Source organism: Oncorhynchus clarkii, chromosome 13 (genome assembly GCF_045791955.1).
Source record: "Oncorhynchus clarkii lewisi isolate Uvic-CL-2024 chromosome 13, UVic_Ocla_1.0, whole genome shotgun sequence".
NCBI lineage: Eukaryota > Metazoa > Chordata > Actinopteri > Salmoniformes > Salmonidae > Oncorhynchus > Oncorhynchus clarkii.
In genome coordinates this window covers 45,293,559-45,311,950 of record NC_092159.1, presented here as the reverse complement: position 1 = coordinate 45,311,950, position 18,392 = coordinate 45,293,559, and the positions used below count along the sequence as shown (strand labels likewise).

Below are 18,392 nucleotides of genomic sequence, written 5' to 3'. Positions count from 1 at the left end.
CACCGTAGGGATGGTGCCAGGTTCCCTCCAGATGTGACAATTGGCATTCAGGTCAAAGAGATGAATCTTGGTTACATCAGACCAGAGAATCTTTTTTCTCATGGTCTGAGAGTCTATAGGTGGCTGTTGGCAAACTCCAAGCGGCCTGTCATGTGCCTTAGACTGAGGAGTGGCTTCCGTCTCGCCACTCTACCATAAAGGCCTGATTGGTGGAGTGCTGCAGAAATGTCTCGACACAATCCTGTCTCGGAGCTCTGCGGACAATTCCTTCGGCCTCATGGCTTGGTTTTTGCTCTGACATGCACTGTCAACTGTAGGACCTTATATAGACAGGTGTGTACCTTTTCAAATCATGTCTAATTGAATTTACCACAGGTGGACTCCAATCAAGATAATATAAAGATAATCAATGGAAACAGGATGCACATGAGCTCAATTTCAAGTCTCTTAGCAAAGGGTCTGAATACTTAAGTAAAAAAATGTTTTCTATTTATAATAAATATCAAAAAAACTGTTTTTGCTTTGTCATTTTGGGGGATTGTGTGTAGATTGCTGAGATAAAAAAAAAAAAAAAATTTTTTTTTTTAGAATAAGGCTTGAAGTCAAGGGGTCTGAATACTTTCCAAAGGCACTGTATAGTTAAGAAGCGATATCATTTTCAAAACAAGAACTAGATGGAAATGGAACCCCGACTGGGTGTCTCAATGTTATTAAATGACACAATCTAATGCATTTGATTTAACAAAAACATAAAAGGAGAAATACTGCTACCGAAGGATAAGTGTGAATTATCATACACTAGAGCAACACATTGGGGGATAAATTACTTTCTGTATTCAGAGAGAATGATATGTCACAAAGAGCACAACAAAACCCAGAAGTAATATATCTTTCATTCACCAATTCCAATTATGAACACGTAATTGCCATCTCTCTTTCCATAAGGTACACAGCAGAGCTGAAATTGACCTGTTTGGTGAACGAGGGTGAAAACATACAGACCGTGCTGCAATGGGCTATAAATCAGAGCTATACTACTGAATCTATATACTGTACTGAAATATCTTTCAGAAATCCTCTGTTGGGGTCAGTCAGTATTTCCCTTGGCAGGGATGCATCATGCCTCTTTGATGTGATTTTAGAGGCTTATTAGGAAACCATGGTTTCACAGTGTAGTTGGCTGTCCTTAAATGTGGCATGGTAAGCTTAATTAGCATGGTAAGCTTCATTGGCATGGTAAGCTTCATTGGCATGGTAAGCTTCATTGGCATGGTAAGCTTCAGTCGCCTTATTATGAAAGAATCTGGACATATGCATACACATTCTTCATAGATGGTGCAAAGGATAAAGTCATCAGATGAAAAGGGCCCTGATCCATTTGGAGAACCAGAACCAGGCTTCTAAGCATATGGCAATGGTCAAGACTGACAACTGATTGGAACAGGGACAGAGCTGAATCATTACAACTCTTTGAATCATATTCTCCCCTTAACTCTCAGTGACTGCTCGGATTTACTTCAATATCCAAGGGTGACAGAAGTTTAAGGAGTGTGTGCGAAGGTTAAGTGACACTGACTGATGAATCTTTTCTCCTTCAATCATTGTCATTCCACATCAGCTTCACCGATATCTACAGGGTGATATTATAAGCAAAGCTTCATTTCACAATCTATATTTTTAAATAAAAGGTTATGGAAATCAGATCAGTGGTCTGGCATGCAGGTTAAATTTGCTAAAAAATGTACCCTCAAAAAATAGGCTTAGCTCATGCTAAAGGGATTATGAAATCTAGCAAAGTCAGTGTGATCTGTAGCTAAAATATCCTGTGAAAGAGGTGGAGGAGGAAGTCGGTCTCTATCCATCACTCTCCAGTCAGCTCCAAGCCTTACTGTCGTCAGTTTACAGGTGAGTGTTGAATACATTAAACAGCCATGGCCCTGGCAATGTCCAGGCTTTTTCTCATACATTTACTCCACACCGGCAGATGTCTCCATGCTAGTATTCTTCAAGGTCCTACCTCTTCCAAACAAATTATAACAATCCTGGTGTTTCCTTGTGCAGGTATCTCAAATAAACAATCTGAGCTGAGATTTGACTGAGACAGAATGGCACCAGACAAACCAGCATCGCTGAAAGGTACGGTCTTGGTTAGCAACAGTGCATTATGGGTCATGCAAAGCCTAGAGGCGGTGGGTGCATCTAAGGGTGCAGAGTGCAGCCGTGAGCGAGCAGGAAGAACCCTACAGAGCTGCAGCAACGTGTGCATTCACCTGGAGGCTCAAGGAGACCAGAGGCCTTGTCATAGAAAGAGGCTCTCTGAAAGGTCTGAATGTCTACAACTCAGAAACAGAGAGAGGGGAGGATGTGAGGGACAACTCAGCTTTACATAAACATCCATGCAGACACAGATTTATTCTTATTATGTTACTGCATACACACTCACACAAACAATGATTAGTTGTGTACATTGTAAAGGACAGAGACATATTGCTGTTACTGGTCTAGTAGAATATTCCATGCACAAAAACAAAGCAATTCAGTCATTTTCTTTCTATTCGTTGTTTCTGTATACATTGTAGATGTCCAATGACTCATAATGAAACTCAATCACTTTTTAAAACAAGTGGATGTGCCAAATGGGGAAATAAAAGGCGGGAGGAGATTTACGAGCGGATATTTCAGGTTACCTCACAAACGCACAATATTTTGGCTGGCAATACTCATCACAGAGAAGCGAGCAGCTGAATATGAACCAGACAAGAAGTCTAATGGATGAGAGTGCGTACAAAATACTCCCTCCATAGCCACTGTCCTAGTTCCAAGTTCCAGGTTTTAAGGGGATTCTTCAATACTGTCACTGAACAACCAAGACTCAAACAAAGTGACAACTACATGGTCCAAACAGGAAGAGAGTATGGGACACTCACCGTCCTTCCACAGTTCAGACACAAACTTGTCAGTGGACTGGTTGAGCAGCGTGGCCACGTTGTCGTTCAGAGGGTCCATGTTCTTCATCAGCCACTCGTCAGCCTTGTAGTCCACCTGAGGAGAGACAGACAGACGTAAGCTAAACAGGCTATATGTACCGGTACATTGTGTTAAACAGCTTCCTTTTATCTTGTCTCACTGACTTTCATGTCTGATCAAATTAAATAGATACCTGGGTCAAGAGAAAATGAGTGTATGCGCTGTAAACAAAACCTATTTATTAAGTCTTAACATGTGCGAGGACTACTGGTGCTGTGACCAGAACAAAATGTACATCTGAATTTTGTGTGACAAATTTAATAAGAAAATGGATGAAGATGATATGAACTTTATTTCATGTGGAGTCTGGCCTGGAATGTACACAGGCCCTCTGCAGATGGGAGACCACACTGAGGTGAAAGTTGAAAAATCCTTGATTATGTAACAGTGTCAAATCGGTCTCACACCAACGTGAACCAGATGTGGAGATTGGGAGCAGAACTGGACTTTTGTGCTAAGGCCTGTTAACTAGAGCTTTAGTGGAGACATGTCTGCTGCCTCAAAGGCAGCACTTTAACATTGACTGGTTACAACGTCATTCAGAAAGAAAACATGTTTCTCAAGACATTATGGAGCTGAACAATCATTCTAATTTCAAAAACACTGCTTCATCTTTCCAACACTCCAACCCCTAACCAGGCAAAGCAACAAAAATGTCAATGGCAAATCAGTTTCTTTGAACGAATGAGGCCCTCGCCAGAAAAGGGGAGCTCATATGGCAGAAATACCTTGTTTTCACCAATCAATGATACGATATGAGAGGACGAGCTGAGGAAGTCATTTCAGTGTATTGAGACCCAGGCTCTGCGTGGACGTACCCTGCCAGCGTAGTGAATGATGCAGAAGTCGGCTTTGTCCTTCAGCTGCCGGGGTTTCTGGAACTTGGGGTGGGTGCCCTGCTCCTGGAGCACCTTGTCTACAAACGTCTTATCAGTGGCCTTGGGGAACCAGCACTCCTCATCCAACAGGGCCAGAACTCCTGGAGGGTTGGTCTGCAGACAGAGAGAAAGGAGAAGAATCTGATGAAGTTCCTCAGACATAATCTGAGTAAAATACACCTATATGTGTAAAGATGAAAAGCTGACCGGTCTCTCAATCAGGTCGATGCAGGGCTGCAGGTCCAGGCCGAAGTCGATGAAGCTCCACTCGATGCCCTCCCTCTGGTACTCCTCCTGCTCCAGGATGAACATGGTGTGGTTGAACAGCTGCTGCAGCTTCTCGTTGGTGTAGTTGATGCACATCTGCTCAAATGAGTTCAGCTAGAGGAGGGATATGGGGGGAGAAAGAGATGTGAGAGATGAGTATTACAGATCAATAAGACAAGACAGTCCCTCTTGGACATGATTATATGTCTGCAACAAGAGATTAATGATCTTGAAAATAAATTTACCTCAAAGATCTCAAAGCCAGCGATGTCCAGGATGCCGATGAAGGAGGCTCCCTGTCTCTTGGTCCTGTCCAGGGCCTTGTTGATGCGGTGGACGAGCCAGCGGAACAGACGCTCATATGTGGCCTTGGCCAGGGCTTCCACTGCAAAGTCAGCCTGAGGAGAGAACCAGAGAGCGATAGACAACAGTCTGCTGGGTACCAGTCTGTTTCTGCTTAGGCCAACTTCATGGACCTGCATAGATTGGTGTTAGTGAATGCAGAAACAGTTAGGAGTGTACAACTGATGGGAACTGGAGAACAGCCCCTACCTGTTCTTTGGTCTGGGCCTTCTGGACGTAGTCTCGGCCCACTTTGATGCGGGGGGATAGAATGGCCCTGGTAAACTCCATCACATTCAGCCCCAGCAGGTGGCACAGCTTCTGAGCCACTGGGAGGAGAGACAGGACATTGGGTTACTAGTGACCCATCAGTGTTGCAACCTAGAGATGGGCATAGACAGAGCCTTCTATACAGTAGAAATAGAGAGCTTTGTATGCAGCCTAACCAGTCTCAATTCAAAACAGTTGGGGAAATGTCAGACAGGAATATGTAATGAAAGACCTCAGTAAAGCACTACCGCTACATTTCACCCCAGCTACCCAAGGATATGGCCACAGTCTGATGTATGATTCATCAGTCAAAATCACCAAGGATAAATCTCAGCAAACACACATCCATTTTCCTAATGACAACCAAACTGCATGGTTTACCGTTATCAACTGACCATTAATGCAGAGCAACGTGCCAGAAATAAATACTAGCCATCTCCTTCTGAAGTAAAATACAGACACGTAGCATGAGCCCCAGGGTATAACATACCTGATATGGACCGCTACAATGTGCCTGCATGTCTTTATATTAACAAAAACCGGACAAAGAGCTCTAGCCAAGACACTGTCACTGCTGGAGTTCCTAGGAATCTGACCTCAGTTCAGTGAAGTGTCTCTGCGCTGCCAGACTTCATACTGTACTAAGGACAGACATCTGGAGCTGCTGACGCTTTGCTATCCTTGTCTCAGCCACAACGGTGAAGGATGACTCTACTCTGCTAGTGTTGTGATTCCAGCGGACTCACACTAAGACCCAATACTGATTACAGCATCATTTTAATGAAGCTGTTCTGCAGTAAATTATGTGGCCCAAGTGAGTGGACTGTTTTTGAGACTGAGCAGCATATTGTGGGAGGATGATCAATGTTGAAGACTTGCAGCCCAGAGAGTAAGCTCACTGTAAACTGGGACAATGTTTTTTCAGCTGTGTGGTGAGAAATGGTCAAACATAAGCTGGATGATTTCAAAGTCCTGGAGTGTTGGTTGGATTATGTATGGCCTCTGAGGGTATAGCATCACCTGTGTTCTCGGGCATGGAGGCCTGGTCTGTGTTCCTCTCCTTCTTGAAGACAACGTTACCAAACTGTAGTACTGCAGACACCACCTTCAGCATGCCTGCAACCACAAGGGAGAGTGAATCAGACAAGAGGCAAGGACAGACATTGATACTACATGTATGGTCTAGCGTGTGTGTACTCACATACGATCTCCTCATGGGAGAAGCTCATGATGTGCATGGCATCCATGGTCTCCTGGAAGTTGTCCTTGTCCTGCTGGCCAGGGATGGTAATGTTGCCGTTGGACAGGAAGCGGTAGTTGTTGAAGCCCTCCAGGAGCAGGTCGGCTGAAAGGAGAGGGGTAGAGGGAGACAAATAAAAAACCAGTAGTATAACAGAACAGCCAAGACTTATAACATGAGGAGAAATAATGAAATTGTATTATTTCTGGTCGAGCCATTTCTGGCGCAGAGCACTGACAAACTGAAAATAATAGACATAGTTGTGATTCTTCTTGCAGGAGACACTACTGACCATCATTATAATTGGAATGGTGTATAAGATACTGACTTTTGAGGTGCTCCCCGGCTCCTGCCAGAAGCTGGTAGAAGACATGGAAGGTCCTCTCGTCTTTGGCCTGGCGAACGGCCCTGGACTTCTCCAGGAGGTCTGGTAGTCAGGGAGTCAAGGTCCAAAGGAGCAATGCCATCATTCCTGTGCTGGTAAATGGCTTACTGGTTATTGTGCCATGCCTAGCAGAATCTTCTCAAACATACAATGGATTGGTATGAATTGCTGCTTCTTGCTATACTCGTATGATATACTGTAAAATAATACGTGTTTATTTCTGTTAATGCCAATCTCAATAGACTTTAATATGTTAAATGCGGTCCCAATCTAGAGATACTGGGCATAATTTGCTGGCCCTACAACGGTAAAGTCCTGTGTTTCTGATCACTTGTGTCTGAATACAGGGTGTTTTGTCTAAAGAACAACCATTTTGGGCTTCAGGCAAGAGCTCAACTGTGCACATCACTGGACCTTAGTTTTACAGGAGACTGAAATGCCCACTGAGTGGGTTGCTATTTAGTCCGTGTTTCCAGAAACCTTGAGTACCACCATCTCAGAAAGAGGAATGCCTGTATAGCACACACCACACTGCTTTATAAATCATGCTTTCTGCAACGCCAAATCTTGCACAACATGCTATTCTTGAGGGACACAAATTTGACATATCTCACAAGCATAACGACCAGATATAATTCAATCTTAGAAAACGAAAACCAGTATTCTCCAAAGTCAACCTAATCATGAATAAACAAAGGCTGAGTATGAATATATCTAGCTCTAAGAACTTAAGTCTATCTACAATCTGGTGAGCACTCTGCATTGAAGTGTGGCACAAATCCCAGAGCCCCTTGAGCCAAACCCTGACTATGTACAGTGCCTTGCGAAAGTATTCGGTCCCCTTGAACTTTGCGACCTTTTGCCACATTTCAGGCTTCAAACATAAAGATATAAAACTGTATTTTTTTGTGAAGAATCAACAACAAGTGGGACACAATCATGAAGTGGAACGACATTTATTGGATATTTCAAACTTTTTTAACAAATCAAAAACTGAAAAATTGGGCGTGCAAAATTATTCAGCCCCTTTACTTTCAGTGCAGCAAACTCTCTCCAGAAGTTCAGTGAGGATCTCTGAATGATCCAATGTTGACCTAAATGACTAATGATGATAAATACAATCCACCTGTGTGTAATCAAGTCTCCGTATAAATGCACCTGCACTGTGATAGTCTCAGAGGTTCGTTAAAAGCGCAGAGAGCATCATGAAGAACAAGGAACACACCAGGCAGGTCCGAGATACTGTTGTGAAGAAGTTTAAAGCCGGATTTGGATACAAAAAGATTTCCCAAGCTTTAAACATCCCAAGGAGCACTGTGCAAGCGATAATATTGAAATGGAAGGAGTATCAGACCACTGCAAATCTACCAAGACCTGGCCGTCCCTCTAAACTTTCAGCTCATACAAGGAGAAGACTGATCAGAGATACAGCCAAGAGGCCCATGATCACTCTGGATGAACTGCAGAGATCTACAGCTGAGGTGGGAGACTCTGTCCATAGGACAACAATCAGTCGTATATTGCACAAATCTGGCCTTTATGGAAGAGTGGCAAGAAGAAAGCCATTTCTTAAAGATATCCATAAAAAGTGTTGTTTAAAGTTTGCCACAAGCCACCTGGGAGACACACCAAACATGTGTAAGAAGGTGCTCTGGTCAGATGAAACCAAAATTGAACTTTTTGGCAACAATGCAAAACGTTATGTTTGGCGTAAAAGCAACACAGCTGAACACACCATCCCCACTGTCAAACATGGTGGTGGCAGCATCATGGTTTAGGCCTGCTTTTCTTCAGCAGGGACAGGGAAGATGGTTTAATTGATGGGAAGATGGATGGAGCCAAATACAGGACCATTTTGGAAGAAAACCTGATGGAGTCTGCAAAAGACCTGAGACTGGGACGGAGATTTGTCTTCCAACAAGACAATGATCCAAAACATAAAGCAAAATCTACAATGGAATGGTTCAAAAATAAACATATCCAGGTGTTAGAATGGCCAAGTCAAAGTCCAGACCTGAATCCAATCGAGAATCTGTGGAAAGAACTGAAAACTGCTGTTCACAAATGCTCTCCATCCAACCTCACTGAGCTCGAGCTGTTTTGCAAGGAGGAATGGGAAAAAATGTCAGTCTCTCGATGTGCAAAACTGATAGAGACATACCCCAAGCGACTTACAGCTGTAATCGCAGCAAAAGATGGCGCTACAAAGTATTAACTTAAGGGGGCTGAATAATTTTGCACACCCAATTTTTCAGTTTTTGATTTGTTAAAAAAGTTTGAAATATCCAATAAATGTCGTTCCACTTCATGATTGTGTCCCACTTGTTGTTGATTCTTCACAAAAAAATACAGTTTTATATCTTTATGTTTGAAGCCTGAAATGTGGCAAAAGGTCGCAAAGTTCAAGGGGGCCGAATACTTTCGCAAGGCACTGTATGTACATCTGCAGACTCCTGCATCCCCTCCCCCTTCACTTCCCAGTCTCCCATCTTTGAGGATACAGGTCTCGATATTGGCCCCAACAATGTAGCCGGTCACGTCAAAGTTGACTCTGATGAACTTGCCCTGTAGGGAAGGATACAAAATGTGTAAGGCAGCAGTTCTAAACATTGTGTGACATTGTAGGCCTCTGTGAGCCCAAAACACAGTCCCCACTGAGTCAACAGTATCACTTCTGCAGACATCCGTGACGTAGAATGTCAGGTCTGGTCAGAAGTGGGGATACACTGTGTGTGTGTGTGTGTGTGTATGCCAGGATTATGGAACATGGAAAGCACATTGCCGTGCTCTTTAGCAGACAGTGTTCTCCTTCACACACCTTTTCACTGTATTCTGGAGAGGCAGGTCCTACAATACCTATTTACACAGCGGGACCGTTTATAGACCGTCTACAAATGTCTACATAAAACATACAGTACAACTGTCACATTCAAGACCATTTTTATCCAAGTGTAGCTTTTTGAACTTACGAAACGTGACGAGTTGTCGTTTTTCACCGTCTTGGCATTGCCAAAGGATTCAAGGATGGGGTTGGCTTGCAGAAGCTGCCGTTCCAGCTCACCCTGTAAAGTGAGGGAGAAACTGAGTGATATAGAGCCAGTTAATACCGCCACCAGCCATGAACCGCTAATGAAAGATGTATTCAAATCGGAATGGACAAGTGCCATTGCTTTCACCACAGGGTGGACATGGGAAGTAAAAAGAGTGTGAGAATGGAACCTCTGTTATGCAGTAGACATCTGCTATATTTCTACTGAATGAATAACCCATTAAAAGTATGATGTCAGTAAGACGACATTGTACCCAATTATTTCATACAATGTTGAGAAACACTAAATGTAAACCATATGGTTCAGCTCATCTGCAAAACGGAAGGTTCAGTGCACTCTTGACTGAGGCTTTCTTTAATAATGCATTCCTCAATATCAATACATTTTTGTTTGACTGAACACTGGTGCAGCACTAGAATCCTCCTCAAAGGGCCTGATCATAATGCTTTTAAATCAGATGTGGCGGTCGTGTTATGCTCATATTAACATCTAAATATTATTCAGTTTATTATACTATACAGTTGAATAATATTATCTCAAAACATACACCAACTGATCAATTCGAGCTATTGAGCAGAGCGAATACAAGCCTAATGTATGAATCATGTAGACAGAGGTTTATATGCTGTTTATATGCTGGTCATGTCCATCACAGGTTGGAGGGCATATCCAACCACAGGGCATATCCAACCACAGGGCATATCCAACCACATGGCATAGCCAACCACAGGGCATAGCCAACTGTCTCACAGGGTTTGAGAGGCCACTAGTCTACTTCTTCCCCACATACAGAGAGGACAGAGGGTAAAAAGCAGCACTGCCTGAAGTAACTGAAGTGAGATTGTGGGGTGGTGAGAACATTCCTGTGGTTGTGACGCTGCTCACATGCACCCTCCACTTCCGGGAGGCACTGCTGTGATGGGGCGGTGGCTACTTTCCAAATCCTCGAGCGGTGGGGGCATTCCACCATCCCGCACCTCGCCCCCTTTACCCACTTTAACCAGGGCGCTGGCTGTGTGGGCACAACAGAAATAGCACTGCAACCAGCCAGCCTGTACCACCCTGGTTTCTCTACGGTGATGGGACACTGGGGCCTGGTTTTTGTTGACCCGGTGGGCCAGAGTTTTCTGTGATTTTAAAGGTTGGGGGGTAGCGCTGCCCAGCCCCACCACAGATATGTGGGACAGGCTCAGCCTACATACGGGTGAGTGAGAGAGTGGTGCAGAGAGAAGTAGGGCTGCTGCCCGTAGGACTGGGGTCTGGCCCACTTAAACATACTGCAGCCTCTACCGCGTAGATGTGTCGCAGCCAACCCTGAAGCACATCCTATAACTCAGGTTTCTAGAGTTTGAGAAACACACTACAGAGCATACATACACTAAACCCCTGGTTCCAGACAAGACACATTCTTGACTAAATGTTTTCTGAATAGTTAAACATGTCAATGTAAGAGATGGGAGCATCATCGGGGTAGCTTGTGTTTAATTCGCCCCAATGACTCCACATATAAATCATTTCCAGGAATGAGACTGGAGTCGGGGTGCCTGGCGGGGCAGAACAGGACGTGAGGACTATTTTTCTTTCAGGATTTCAACTCAGGGTGGAAATCAGATCTAAACTGTACAGATCACATGGGGGTATTGAGTTCCTCCTCCCACTGTCTGGATCAGAGTCAGAGAGCTGCTCCAGTCAAACCGCTCTCTCCTGATGGCTGGACGCTAGGGAAGGGTGATGTGGACATTTCACTCCCTCTCTTATCCTTTACCTACTACACTGCACAATACCTCCCTACCTCCCTAATGCACACACATTGTATCAGATCAATGCAATACTTCCACTGCTCTGCCCCACAAAAAAAGCCCCAAGTTCCTGGCTACTGGGTGTCTGGGGCCCACTCTTCTATCAGATCTGCTACTTGGACCCCAGCCTCCCCTCTCCTCCCTCCCATCATCCCCTCGCTCCACATTCCTCTGGCCCGTGCTCATAGGGATCCTAACTGGACACAGAGGCAGCGTGGTGTGGGAGAGCAGTGAGCTATAGTGGACTGGTGTATTCTGGCACAGGGACCCAGGTACAGAGTTACAGCCAGGATATCACCACACATCAACACTGTGTAGTACATATACACAACCTGGGTGAGTGTAAAACCGGGGTGTTTAATCATAGCAGCATCTGCTTCAGCAAAGCATAGCTTTACTGAGGGGGAAAAAAAGGCTTTGGGAAAGAAAAATAGCTCCTGGGCAAACTGAGTGGGGGGACAATGAGGGCCAGTAAATATCTCATTTATACTCAGAAGTATGCACAGTGGAGTATTCAGTTGGAAAGAATGATGTAATGTTAGAAGTCTCTGTGGGGGAACAGTGGATCATGAATCAAGCTGAAACATTCTGCACGGTGTATTAGTCCCAGGTGAGTAACTCCATTGTTACTGAAGCATGCCCATGTTATGCAGCAGAAAGACAATAGTAGCTTCATTTCATTCCCCAAGATGTCCAGGTGAGGATCGCGATGGAGATGGGAAGGTCAAAGCATTCCCACATCACTGACCCAACATGTGCTTATTGATTAGGAACAATCAAAAGCAACAGCTACTCACAGACTGTACTGTAGGACAGGAATCCACGGTGTGTGAATGAGTAGTCAGGTGTTATTATGGACACAAACAGTATTAGTGTGGCCGTGGGCATTAACCGTGCATGAAAGGTATTTGAAGCTATGCCAAAGGCTTTCTGAGCTAATCAAATGAAAAACTAGCATGAATAAAGGAGAATGGTTGAGATATTAGAGGGTTGTTGTGGAAGAGGGTTTGGAGAGCCACAGTCTGACGTGATTTCACAGTTCACACCAAATCCTCTCATTGCCATGGACATTCAAAGTGGGAATGACAAAGATAAATATGACTGGAACCTAAACACAAACAGCACATGCATATGGGGTTAGTTATTGTAAGGTCACTGCAAATTAACAGCCACTGTGTTTCAAATGACAAAATATTTGTTTCCCTTTTTAAGGCTTACTGTATGTTGACACTGTTGGGCATTTCCTTTAAATAAACCTAAAACAACTGATAAAACACAATGTAATACGAGTATGTCGGTTTGTTAGCAGACTTAAACGTTTTGCCAGCACAAACAAATACCACATATACCAGCAGAGATACGTTCATGGGAAAAGACAGTACAGTTTGATTTCGGGAAGGGCATGCAAAAACATCCAAACTGAGCACAAGTGTTTTAGAAAGTGGGGAAACACTTGCCTGGAGCTTGTTCAACGCTTTAGGGGATTCGGGCTGTTTGTTTCAGGTAATAAACAAAGGGAAGGGTTAGACCTGGAGGTGCTTATGTCAAACACAAGCCATAAGCAGTGAACCTACTGGTGGCTAACATTATCATGCTAACATTATCCTGCTAACATTATCCTGCTAACATTATCCTGCTAACATTAGGCTCTGACAGAGTGGCACTGAGCACCACAGAGCTGGAGCGGAGACCGTTCAGGTTCAGGCGGTACACAACAACAAACTGATTAGACTCTACTGGAGGAGCTGCGTTAGCCATTAGCATCAGTGGTCATTAAACTAGAACACATTGTTTAGAAGTAAGTTGAGTACACACTGTGGTAAAGCCTCTGCCTTTGGATCCAGCATGGACACATTGGAGGGTTTAACAGGAGGAGTTCCGGAAGGGAACAGGGAAGGAGGGAATGGAAACACTCACAGGAATGTTGTGGTCTTTGCGTCCTTTGTGTGACGAGGCGACGTGGGCCAGGTACTGGATGACCTTTTTGGTGTTTTCTGTCTTGCCGGCACCCGACTCGCCTCTGTGTGAGGAGGAGACAGACAGGACCAATACATATCAGATTAAACAGAGGAGGAAGAGAGGATGGGGAGAGAGAGAGGGGGGTGGGGTGGAGGGATGAGGGAGAGCAAAGAAACTGGTCTAGTCTACTACCAAGCAGGCCTCATAAAATAAATAACATTTCAGCACTGTTGAACACTTCCAGCAAATACTTATATAACCCTTTGTCTACTGTTATAACTGTGCCTTTAGTTGCCAGACAGAGCCAAGCTTCCTGGAAGGCTTCCACATATAATCTCAACCAAGTACAGTCAAAACACATAAACGACCCAGCCCAGCCCATAGGCTCATCATGTCAGATGGGGTGGCTCTGCTCAGCCCTGGGACATACTATAGAGAGTCTGATTCTGTTGTTTGTTTTGCCTGCTCTGCTCTGTCTGATTTTAACTCCAGGGTCCTGTGGTTCGGTGGGCAGGTCTCCAGGGTTTCTAGGCTCTGCTTTTGGCTCGGCTCTAATGACAGGGACGTCCACAGCTCCGCCAGGACCCAACTCTCACTCCCCTCCAAAACCAGCACACAGCCACATACCCGTGGCTTTACCATAGCCAGCTATTAGCTCTCCACACAGAATGCTGGCTTAATGGATAAATGGCCAGAGTGCAACTCAATGTGAGTCTCCTCCTCTACACTTTGTATATGGGTGATATGGGGGTATATTGTAATATATGTTAATCAAATGCCATTTCAGATTCATTTGATGTCACATTACAATTGTGAGAACAGTGAGATGTTTTAGGTTGAAATGACAACATCAGATTTGGGCATGGGACATACTTTTCTTCATTCCAAGCAGACTGACTTTCTGAATTAGTCACTCTTCTTGTTCAAGCACAAGGTAGCCAGATCATCAGTGTGTGAGGCCTGTGACTCTTGCATCAGTGTGTCACACTCTTAAGGTGAGAGATTCCACAGGTCTGTGGCCCAGTGGATCACTTCCTGTTCTGTAAACCAAATTACTTAATCATCATGTGGACTGGCATGTAAACCAGTTCTCACTGGTTTTCAATGACAGGGAGACTGGATTCTCTCTCAGATAGTACAACAGAGTAGGTTTCTGATTGGACATGACAACTTTATAAGATGGTGTAAGATTGGTGTGCTTATTTCTGTGATAATGGGAGGGTCTAAATGAGATCATTGGCATATAGCAGAACTCGGCAAGTAGCATCCTGGCCAACAGGGGGTGTAATTGTTTGAAGACTGTGTACCAAACCACACTCATAACTACCTCTACTCTGCACAAAGTTTCTCAAATGCCAACTTAGTTCCATAACTACATCATAAAGCTTTTTAGATCTAGTCCCTAATTGAAAACCAGCAGGATGGCAGGACCTTGCTAATCACTTCAGTATAACTCCCATTCTGACCAACTAACAGATGCTAATGCTGCCCACTTCACTCCCACATACTGTAGGCTTGTTCTGCCTTCTTCCCCGAGTCTAAGAGCTCGACTGTAAATCTGAAAGGAGTGACTGGGGTGCAACTCTGCATGGAGGAAATCTCCAAAAGTGAACTCAAGGAAAAGAGGGGGCACGTCACTGAGACCCTACTGAAGGTGCAGCCACATCAGTCTCAGCGCCAGACAGGTTACTTTTCCAGCTCATAAAGCCGCTGAGTCTCCTCTGGAATCGGCCCAGCTTAAAAAAACAACCTCTACCCTCTGAGTCCTCTTTGAGAGATGGTGTCAGAGCAGGACTTGGCAGGCTGAGGCGATCTGTTTTCCTTACTGGGCAGTTTAATGAGGTAATGTTTCAGGAGCAGGACAGCTAGCATACTGACGGAGCAGAGCAGAGGCCTCTGAGAACATCATCAGGCGTCATCAGGTGCATTAGCATGATGCAGTTTAGATAAAGGATTGGGCTGATAATACACCTCTGATGTGGAACACTGAAACATACACATAACACATTTTTTGATATGTTAAATTTAGTCAATGTCATTACCACCATTTGATTACGTCGACTAACCTGTACCCCTGCACATTGACTCGGTACCGGTACCCCCTGTATTATAGCCTTGTTATTGTTATGTAATCTTATTGTGTTACTTTTTATTTTATACTTTAGTTTATTGAGGAAATATTGTCTTTACTCTATTTCTTGAACTGCATTGTTGGTTAAGGGCTTGGTACGGTAAAGTAAGGTCTACACCTGTTGTATTCGGCGCATGTGACAAATACAATTTGATTTGAAAAGCAAGCTGTATGTAAAATGTTTCAGTGAAATGTGAGTGGAAAGGATGTCTAGAGAAAAGATCCCAACAGAGTAGTAGGATACTCACGTGCAAAGGATTGATTGGTCTTCACGATCTGTGGGGGGGAAAAAAGACAGAGTCAGAATCAGCCTATTCCACTACAGTGCACACACACACACACACACACACGGGCCATTTCATGACATCCAGACAAGAAATGAACACCCCCCCCCCCCCCCCATGCAGTGTTTATGTCAACAGGAGTCCCCTGGCCTGCAGTGACAGTGTGGTCCTGTTCTGCCCCAGCAGACACTGAGGAGTGTGATCAGATCAGCCTTACAGCCCATTCATAAAGACTCTAGCTGTATGAGAGACAGTATTGCTGTGTCAGGGTCAGATCTTAACACGTCTTTCATTTCAAAAGAGATTTCGATCCATAGCAGATTGGACATGCCTAGTCCTAAACTCTGAGGGCAGCCATGTAGACTACAAATCCTAGGCTCCACAGAGGACTGCTCTGACACCCTGGCTCTGTGGTTGAGGAGGTGCTTGATATTATCAAATCATGCCCTAATTTCATCCATATATTGAAAAACAAGATATTCAATACGACAGAACTACTAAAGTTGAACACCCAGTGACAGGGAAACCCAGATGAAAGCCGCCAACTTGGCAAGCGTCTTTCTCCACGCTGCAAGGCAAGTGTTTAATCCAGTAAACACAGGCAACGGATGAGGTTAAAGAGTACTGGGCCTAAGTCTCAGATGTAGCTGGATATACAGGTGCTCTGAAACTTGTGCATAATAGTGTTTCCATAACCTTTTATTCTGCCAACAGCGGTATGATAAGATCCCTAGCTAGCTACAATTGGGGGCTACTAAATTAAATCAATATTCCATTTAATTTGGAACGGCAAGCCAGACAAAATTAAACAGGCCTATTTATTAATGAATATGAATTCAGCGGGCATAAATGATTAAATATTAAAGCATTAGACCAAAGGCCCTGTTCCAACCCTGTTCCTGGAGAGCCCGCGTCCAGGTTTTTGCTCCAACCCTAATCAAGCACACCTGATTCTAATAATTAGCTGGTTGAAAAGCTGAATCAATGGGGTTGTAGTAAAAGCCTACAGGAGGGTAGCTCTCCAGGACCAGGGTTAGAAGCATAGATAGAGACAGATGCTAGATAGATCAGTGCTCTGCCAGAGAAATAGAGAAATGCCAGAGAAATACCTGCTGCAGCTGCTCTCCTCGTGATTCTCCTTTTGCCTCTCATTATTCACCCCCTCAGCCCACTCATGACTCAGCATCTATTCACCATCTCCTCTAACAAGAACCTGCTCTGTGGACTGGACACACAGTAACTCAACTCCATAGATTGACTCTGATGAAGCTCTTTAGTGGGTGTTGTGGAGGCATGCCAGTATATCTGAGTGGCTATCAGCCCCAAAAATGTAATGGAACAGGACCTGTCGGAATGATGTGACAGGCACTCTCTCAACCCTTGAATGTATGGGAAATGAAATCACAAAGTTATTTGGGGATAGGTGACATAGCTGACATGACACAGTGACACCAGGAGGTATATCATCCGGAGGGATGTAACACACAGAGTCAACACAATGAGGGTCTCTGGGTAGAAAGCTATTTGAGTCCAGATGGAAACATCTTGTAATGTGGACAAACATCATAGCCACGGAGGCCCCTCTGTGTTTGGATAACCTTTTCTCCTAAAATGCAGACAACGTTCTGACGCTGTAAGGACGGAGTCCTCAACATTCCTGTGGAAGATAGACAGTGTCACACCCTGATTCGTTTCACCTGTCCTCATTATTGTCTCCACCACCTCCAGGTGTCGCTCGTTTTCCCCAGTGTATTTACCCCTGTGTTTCCTGGCTCTCTGTGCCAGTTCATCTTGTATGTCCAAGTCAACCAGCGGTTTTTCCCCTTTCTCCTGCTTTTGCTCTTTCTCCTTCTTCTAGTCCTCCCGGTTTTGTCCCTTGCCTGTTTCTGGACTCTGTACCCGCCTGCCTGACCATTCTGCCTGCCTTGACCTCAAACCTCTCTGTACCTCCTGGACTCTGATCTGGTTTTGACCTTTTGCCCGTCCACGACCTTTCTCTTGCCTACTCCTTTTTGATTATTGAACATCTAAGACTTCAACCGTCTGCCTCCTGTGTCTGCATCTGGGTCTCGCCTTGAGTTATTATACAGAGGTGGTTTCATTTCCTGTGAAAATCCTCCAAACGTACAGTTGAAGTCGGAAGTTTACATACACTTCGGTTGGAGTCATTAAAATTGGTTTTTCAACCACTCCACAAATGTATTTTTAACAAACCATAGTTTTGGTAAGTCATTTCTCCAACAATTGTTTACAGACAGATTAATTCACTGTATCACAATTCCAGTGGGTCAGAAGTACATACACTAAGTTGACTGTGCCTTTAAACAGGTTGGAAAATTCCATAAAATGATGTCATGGCTTTAGAAGCTTCTGAAAGACTAATTGACATAATTTGAGTCAATTGGAGGTGTACCTGTGGATGTATTTTAAGGCTTACCTTCAAACTCAGTGCCTCTTTGCTTGACATCATGGGAAAATCAAAAGAAATCAGCTAAGACTTCAGAAAAAAAATGGTAGACCTCCACAAGTCTGGAAGCAATTTCCAAATACCTGAAGGTACCACGTTCATCTGTACAAACAATAGTACGCAAGTATAAACACCATGGGACCACACAGCCGTCATACCGCTCAGGAAGGAGACATATTCTGTCACCTAGAGATGAACGTACTTTGGTGCGAAAAGTGCAAATCAATCCCAGTACAACAGCAAAGGACCTTGTGAAGATGCTGAAGGAAACAGGTACAAACGTATCTATAAGG

The 18,392-nt window shown here is 44.2% G+C and overlaps 1 protein-coding gene across 2 annotated transcripts in view; it reads right to left on the bottom strand.

The window, feature by feature from the left end:
• Positions 1-18,392, bottom strand: part of LOC139364864 (myosin-10-like) — a 252,191-nt gene that overhangs the window by 185,092 nt on the left and 48,707 nt on the right. Inside the window, exons 4-16 of one of the 2 annotated variants that reach the window (XM_071102024.1) lie at positions 15,597-15,624; positions 13,176-13,278; positions 12,716-12,748; positions 9,379-9,471; positions 8,911-8,974; positions 6,353-6,451; positions 5,986-6,129; positions 5,805-5,900; positions 4,725-4,843; positions 4,418-4,570; positions 4,113-4,286; positions 3,846-4,019; positions 2,928-3,042 (exon numbers count right to left, since the gene is read on the bottom strand). In XM_071102024.1, coding sequence (XP_070958125.1) covers positions 2,928-3,042; positions 3,846-4,019; positions 4,113-4,286; positions 4,418-4,570; positions 4,725-4,843; positions 5,805-5,900; positions 5,986-6,129; positions 6,353-6,451; positions 8,911-8,974; positions 9,379-9,471; positions 12,716-12,748; positions 13,176-13,278; positions 15,597-15,624 — 1,395 coding nt within the window. The remainder of the gene's footprint in view (positions 1-2,927; positions 3,043-3,845; positions 4,020-4,112; positions 4,287-4,417; positions 4,571-4,724; positions 4,844-5,804; positions 5,901-5,985; positions 6,130-6,352; positions 6,452-8,910; positions 8,975-9,378; positions 9,472-12,715; positions 12,749-13,175; positions 13,279-15,596; positions 15,625-18,392) is intronic. The other variant, XM_071102025.1, reaches the window with a different exon arrangement.